This window comes from Perna viridis, chromosome 4, assembly GCF_037379345.1.
Source record: "Perna viridis isolate PV_CMFRI_1.1 ecotype Kerala chromosome 4, ASM3737934v1, whole genome shotgun sequence".
NCBI classification, from domain to species: domain Eukaryota; kingdom Metazoa; phylum Mollusca; class Bivalvia; order Mytilida; family Mytilidae; genus Perna; species Perna viridis.
This window is the reverse complement of record NC_142448.1, coordinates 48,777,326-48,784,538: the sequence shown is the minus strand read 5'-3', so window position 1 is coordinate 48,784,538 and position 7,213 is coordinate 48,777,326. Positions and strand designations below refer to the sequence as shown.

The following is a 7,213-nucleotide window of genomic DNA, read 5'->3' as shown; positions in this document are numbered from 1 at the left end:
ATCAGTTTTTCACATTTTTTTGTTATGCTTGCAGGTATGCATATGATTTGAAACATCATGTTTGAAATTTGTTTTTTTAGTTATGGCCCTTGGATTTGGATTAATGCAAAAACTCAGTTTCTGTCATGCATGAAGATATACATTTGAAATTGGTGCATTGCTTTACCATGACATGTTACCAATTAAATTTTAATTTTGTTCCAGTCTATTTATTTTGCCTGAATTATTTCCCTAGGACTTCAAAAAATGCATGCAAAACTCAGTTTTTCACATTTTTTTCCACCATGCTTGCAGGTATATATTTGATAATTGGTACATCAAGTTTAGATTTTCTTCCAGTGAGTTGATTTTTTTTTAGGTAATAGTCCTTGATCTAAGAAAACTAATACAGACTCGGTTTTTTGCACTCTTCTCATTAACATTTGTTTGCATTATGTTCTTTTCAACATTTTTTATCTGGTAGGTGACCTTGTATTGCAAGTAATACTCTCAGAATACTTGTGTTGAATCCATTGTTGGTTTAAATGGTTTTTCAGTTGAAGGTAAATTACTGTATCAGATTGAAGAGGATTGATTTTGATCTTTTTTCCTGTGAAATGCACCCTTGAAATGAATCCAATATAATTCAGTTTTTCCTTACCTGACCATTTGGTATTGATCACGTTTGTAATTCATAACTGCATGATTTGTTCCAGTAATTTCCACAATGCATGCGCGAGTTTGGATGGATATCCTAAGTCAGAGAACTCAAATTATGTTCGTAAACAAAAACAGTGCCCCTACAAACCCCTTTCGAAGTATTTAAAATGAAAATATGCTACACCAACGTGTACTTCAATTTTAAGTACTTTTGCACACACGAAGGCCCAAAAAAATAGTTCTCCTACCATACCTACCCTAGTTTTTTTGTGTCTAACCTAAACATTTTATGGCCATTTTTGATCAAGCACTGTTAAAATCTAACATTGTTTCCCCATGAACACATGCAGTGTTAGATGTTTTGATATGCCCGTCTATGACTGTCGTCCACACTTCGTACAATGACTCAAAAACGCCTTCACCAACTTTTATGAAACTTTGGTGAGTTGTTCATATCTATTAACGTAAGCTCCATTTCGATTTTTATAAATTTCAGATTTTTCGTTTCCGTGTTATGAATTTTTTTTCCTTAAAAAAGGGGGATTTTCAAGTTTTAAGACAATAACTCAAAAACAGTTTCACCTACTTTTATGAAACTTTGGTACATGTTCATATCTAAGGAAAGCCGGAAACGAAATTTTATTCGTTGAAAAATCGTTTAAAGCAGACCATTTGTTATGATGATCGACTAATAAATATAAAAGGTACTTGGTAACATTGTCGGAAAATTTGTTTTAAACAAGATAGAAAAGTACGGTGAAAATCAAGACAATAAACTTAGTTAAACTGAAAGCTTGAGGTAGCCTTGATAGTGCCTTATGTGCATTTCTTATTTCCTTTTATTTTTTTGTTGTTGGGGGGAGGGGGTATTTGACAGGTCTCACATTATTTCTAGTTGATCATATAAATTTATTAAAAGCATAAGGACAAGTTAAAAGGGCAACGTGCATATCATGCGTTTAAAGTGCAGCTCTTTATTGAAAAATAAAATAACTTCCCTTCTTACCTACCCTATTTTTTCTTGCTTGTAGCAGAAAGCAAGACTTATTTTATTTTTTTTTTTTGGCGTAAGGAAGAAACTTAGCAGAAAATGTTCATACTTTAATAATCTAACAAACATGTATTAATTTATAATAAATTATTATAGATAACGAATAAGTTATATTATGAAGACATTGACAGGTTTTCATACATAAAAAATCAGTTTTTATGAGGTGTAAAGGCAATCGTTTTTTTTTTCAGTTGCAATGATAGTACATTTTAAAGCGCTGGTATCTGTAAGAACCCGGCATTATTGAAAAAATAGAATCGTGTTCAGAAAAAAAAACATTCGAGTTTGACAAAGTCGGCACATAGTTTATTGTCAACTGAAGACGAATTGACAGTTTGTCTTAGAAGTGTCAGAGGGTGCAGAAAGGCGATTAATAATAGAATGATCGAAGTGGGTTATCTCCCTTTGATGGTGAAATTACTGACACTTGATGCAATTTCTGCATTTCAGATAACATTTTGAATAAGATTTCATGGAAAAATTTCTATGTTTTTTGTTTCTCACCATGATTCACCACTGCCTGATTTTTACAGAGAGTAGCACTTAAAATAAAATAAATACTTGTAAATGTTTGTTAGCTAACAAATTACAATTCTAATGTATGTAAATAGTCTAAAATTGGGCGTACCATTTTGACTCACATTTTTGATATCCAGTGTTTTATTGTATGTACAATCACGCTCAGTATATATCAAATTCTAGCAAGGCTTTCTGGAAATCGACAAGTGAATACTTCTTGTCTACAACCGTTTTGACACACCCGTAGACTTCCATGGGTACTGGTAAATTCATATCTTCCAGTTTTCGACTCGATTTCTCTGTCACCACGAGTGCATCGTTACATATATCTCCTTCCGTACTATCACAGCCATTCTCCTTTTCACCTCCGAGGATATACAGTCCATTGTCGTCAACATAAAGACCAAAATTTCTCTTAGAGAAATCCTTCAAAGTTGTGACTATTTTAGATCCATCACTTGGACTGAAAGAGACGAGATCTCCTTGAGGTGTAACTATCTTTATCCGATTGTTTACAGCAATGGCACGAGAGTACTTGCAGGAAAGTGGAAGATTTCCGATTTCATAGCTCGTTTTTGTCTTCGTATCAAAGCACTGGATTGATGCGGTCTCCTGTGCGAAGCCCAGCCAACCCCCGAAAACGTAAATGGTGTCACCAAGCGCGGCAGCCGAAGTGGCGTCAACGCCGTGTTGTAATTCTCCGACTTTCTTCCACGTTTCAATTCCCATATCATACTCCTCTATACAACTGAGGGTTCCAAAGTTGTAACCTCCAAGCACATACAATGCAGACTTGACAGCCACCATGGCGTGACGATATCTTCCCTTGTTTAACTGTGATCTCTCCTTCCACTGTGAAAACTTAGAAGAATATCGCAAGCAGGTTTCCATTGTTCGAGTACCCCCTGTAACAAATATATCATCCCCAAACGAACACACGGCAAAATCTTCCCCAACATCGTACGGGAGGGCGTGGTTATGAAGTGAAACCCATTTATTTCCTTTCATATCATATCCTATGAATTCTAGCGAAGTTTCGCCACCTTTGCGGTAGCGGCGACCAAGCACTGTGATCAGCTTCGTTTTATTAGACACTGTTCTGAATTCATCATTGAAATTTGTCAACAAATGTCTTCGAGCTGGCATCGCATGATATTTAATGGCTTTCTTCACAATTTCAATGCAAGATGGGAATTCAGAAACAAGATGACTTGTGTCTAGTTCATCCAGAATGTAATCAAGACTTAGAAGAGAAAATCTTAGATGTTTGAACAGATCTGGTAGACTATGTTTTCGTCTGCTCTCATTATGTTTGACCCATCGGAAAATAGCATCACAGACCGCATCTTCGTCACATACTTTCAATCCATCGTCTTTTATAATTTCCCTTAAATCGTCTTCATCTAAGTCTAAAAAATGTTGACTTTCGCAAATTTCTAAGAAATTGTCTAAAATTCGTGGGTAACTCCTTTTCCGAAGATCTTCATAATTGAAATGTCTTGAAAGTTTCCACAGGGCTAAACAATTCTCTGTACAAATGTTATCAGCCATAAAAGATTCGCATTTCTTCTGCAAGTTTTCTATTTGTAACATGGAAGATATTCTTATAATATCTTCAGCTGTTTCATGATTGATAATGTCCTTGATGCCATAGATATAAGCCAGGATATCTTTGAATTGTTTAGCACTAACATCGTGTAGATAAATCTCTTCCATTTTCGACTCCTTCATGTCAGCAGAGAACATAGCATCAAAATAACTGGAGGCTGCAGACAAAATTATCTTATGACATGGAAAAGACTGGTTTTCTACTTGTATCACGATGTCTGTAAATCGCTGATCCTGGTACAAATTCTGGATACGCTTGAACAGATCCACTGCTAGGTCGGGCGTACTAGTGTCCATATCGCCCTCAGTCTGAAATAAAACAATTAAACTTGCCATTAGCATATTTCAACAGCTCAGCGTCCAAAGAAAGATAACTCTAATTTATGACGTGGGAAATTATCTATGAATGCAATTGTGTTGTAACTGTTCCGATTAATTAATGTTAATTAATTACCCAATCTCCATTGTTCATTATTTCCCAGTCAACACTATTGCTGGACATCTTACAAGAAGAATTTTTAATCTGCCAACTCGTTAGATACTTAAATATCCTTCTCAAAGCTTATTTACCTTTAAGTCTGGTTAAGATAAGATGTTACGTATTTAAGTGGTGTAATTAATCCTGTTATAATATTACATTCATTTTGTTATTATTTACTTCGAAATAGGATATTGGTGTTTGGATACAAACATTATAATAGCTACGCAAAATGATATTAATTCGATGTGTAGATATGGTCATTGTTCGTGTAAAAGTTTACCAGAATATTAATAGAGAACAATCCCGTACATTGTGTGAGTTGGTGGCTGTTTTGATTAATTATTTCCTGTATTAATCCCGTATAATATTTGTCAATACACACACGCCTTTGTACAAATAGAAAAAAAAACAAGATCATGCGAAGAAAACAGATTTCTCCAAATCGACAACATTAGAGTTATATCTAGATATGTAACTTTTTTAACAGTAGAGATACAATTGTAAATAAATGTCCCCAGAACATTTCTGCACAATCAAAGATGGGAGTTGATACATGTATATTCAATTTATATTTAGAAACACCATGTAGAGAATAAAATGTAATTTTGATTTAAGCTTCTTTTGGGAAATTAAAGTCGAAATCTCTGCGAATTTTGAGCCTGAAATTACAATTGGAAACATTTATTACTCTATTACATCATTTTGGTACATATATGAGAAAAAATCACAAACTTACCCGTCAGTTTAATTCCTATTACGAAGTATGGTATCAATGCGTACAATATTTCATTCAATATCACAAAGAATCATACGGCTCTGTTCATAATTAATGTGTAATAATTATTACACGTAGCATATTGATTATAGTGGTCAGGCCGAACCGTGTACATACATGTCGTTAGGTCACTCAATAATCGACCAATAAGATTACGAAATGTTACATAATTATCCCATAGGCACGTTTGTATTTAACAGTGTTGATACTATCATAAATATTTGTTTGATCAGATGGACCAGAAGATTTTTCCATTGTTATTATAAGTTGTAATTATTTGAGAATGTGCATGAATCGATACATAATCACATGTAGACGGATGAAAACAATCAGATTTCTATTTTTTCTTCTTATTTGGACATGCTTTAGTGAGGTTTCTCTTCCTGGCATACACGTATATTGCTATAAAAATGGTCTCCTCGATAAAAATAATTCAGATGTACTTTAGTTTCGCAACAGCTTAATTGAATCAATTTTATTTTTATTTCAAGTCGAAAAAATGACAAGTTCGACTTGTATGTATTTCTTCAGCCGAAAATTCTAAAGTCATTAACAAATAAAAATCTTATTACTTTTGTCTCCTAAATTACATGATAACGCTTTCAATGGTATGATGTTGAATTTGTGTAAGACGCTTTACTTCCGGATCCGGTATATATACAAAACACACACACACAAACTCCAATGCAGGAAGTTGTAACACCGAATGTACAATGCTACATGGGACAAGTAGGAGAATAGGCCCACAACACACTAGGAACTACAATGTATACACAGGAAAAAAACGAACTAAAACTATGAATGCATGTGGAGCCCACAAGCGCTTGGGACCGGTATTTTTTAAATTTTAATCCCCCCCCCCAAAAAAAAAATTCTAAATTCATCGTTTTTAAACATTATAAGCAAGTTTCTGAAAATGTGGCAATTTTGACTCTCCCCCGAAATTCGTATATAGTTCGAGTCCCGCGGAGGGAACGACCAAAAATTTGCATCGCAGATTTGACAGTTCTAACGTTGGGAATTTTTCAGACCTTTCTATACGTTTACATATCTTCCCTGTATCAATTTGATCTGATGGAGCAGTGTAGCGAATAGAGTCGTCACATTCTGAGACGTTATATATATATATATATTCGCCGGTAAGGTCAAAATTGGCAGAATTTTCGTCAGAACTTGCTAATTATGGTTAAAAACGATGATCTATTATATTTTTTTTTTGGAGGGGGGATTAAAATTTTAAGAAAATCTTGGACCTTAGTGCCTATGGTGAACAGAGAGGCTCCGGAAAGTTTTATTTTCATCGTTGAGTTAATGGATGACAGCTAGGGCTGTTGTTCTAAATTTATATTTTTGCATGTTTTTCACAAAGACTTACTTTTCGAATGGCAAAGATTTTGAATTGAATAGAATTATTAATACGTATTCATAGGCGGATCCAGAGATTCTCAAAAGAGGGTCTCTCCCCTGACTGGCCTAAGAGGGGGCCCGGCTATGTCATGGCTCAATGATATCATATAAAATAGACTATTTTTTCTCCGACCTAAAGAGGAAGCGGGCCCTTTGGATCCGCCTATGGTACTGTAATACTATAGTCTGCCTGCTTTTCAAAAAAGCGTTTTATCATAATATATTTACAGTGGTACTAAAATCCATTTAATGCAACATAATAAGAAGGGTGAATGAAGTCAACAAAGTCTTGTATAAATGTATAAACCTATAAAGCTTTTTTTTTTATTTGACAAGGATTTTTACAGTAGACTACTAAAGACTACATGTATTTAATTAGTTATGGGAAAATCTAAGAACCCTAGACATTTTGTGGTAAGATATTTGTTATCGATATCGACTTATACCAAGGTTTTTTCTGTAGACTATATTTATCTCCTTGCTAATACATACTATTCTACTTGACTGACTACAATCTACAATCTACAATAATGACAACCCGTGTTGGAAAATGATAGGGTACTTGAGAAGAAATATTTAAGGCACAGGCACTTAGAGCACAGATGGTTTCAACCACCCCCTTTTTCTCGAGAACCAGTATTTATGTCTGATGGATTCGTCAGAAATATGATATCTAGTTGATTTTTTATTAGATGTGGTTTGATATTTTATAATAAAGGGTAAGAAGCTAACA

At 34.3% G+C, this 7,213-nt stretch overlaps 1 protein-coding gene across 3 annotated transcripts; it reads right to left on the bottom strand.

The window, feature by feature from the left end:
* Window positions 1-1,725: 1,725 nt before the first annotated feature.
* LOC148620364 (kelch-like protein 24a) lies at window positions 1,726-5,232 on the bottom strand. Of its 3 annotated transcripts, none has more exons than XM_088581193.1 (2): window positions 5,035-5,232; window positions 1,726-4,126 (listed from the first exon to the last, which is right to left on the bottom strand). In XM_088581193.1, the coding sequence occupies exon 2, from the start codon at window positions 4,112-4,114 to the stop codon at window positions 2,372-2,374; it is 1,743 nt and encodes a 580-aa protein (XP_088437319.1). In that variant the 5' UTR covers window positions 4,115-4,126; window positions 5,035-5,232; the 3' UTR covers window positions 1,726-2,371. The 3 variants fall into 3 exon arrangements, with proteins under 3 accessions (XP_088437319.1, XP_088437320.1, XP_088437318.1); XM_088581194.1 differs by lacking the exon at window positions 5,035-5,232 and adding an exon at window positions 4,388-4,423; XM_088581192.1 differs by lacking the exon at window positions 5,035-5,232 and adding an exon at window positions 4,272-4,372.
* Window positions 5,233-7,213: the final 1,981 nt, after the last annotated feature.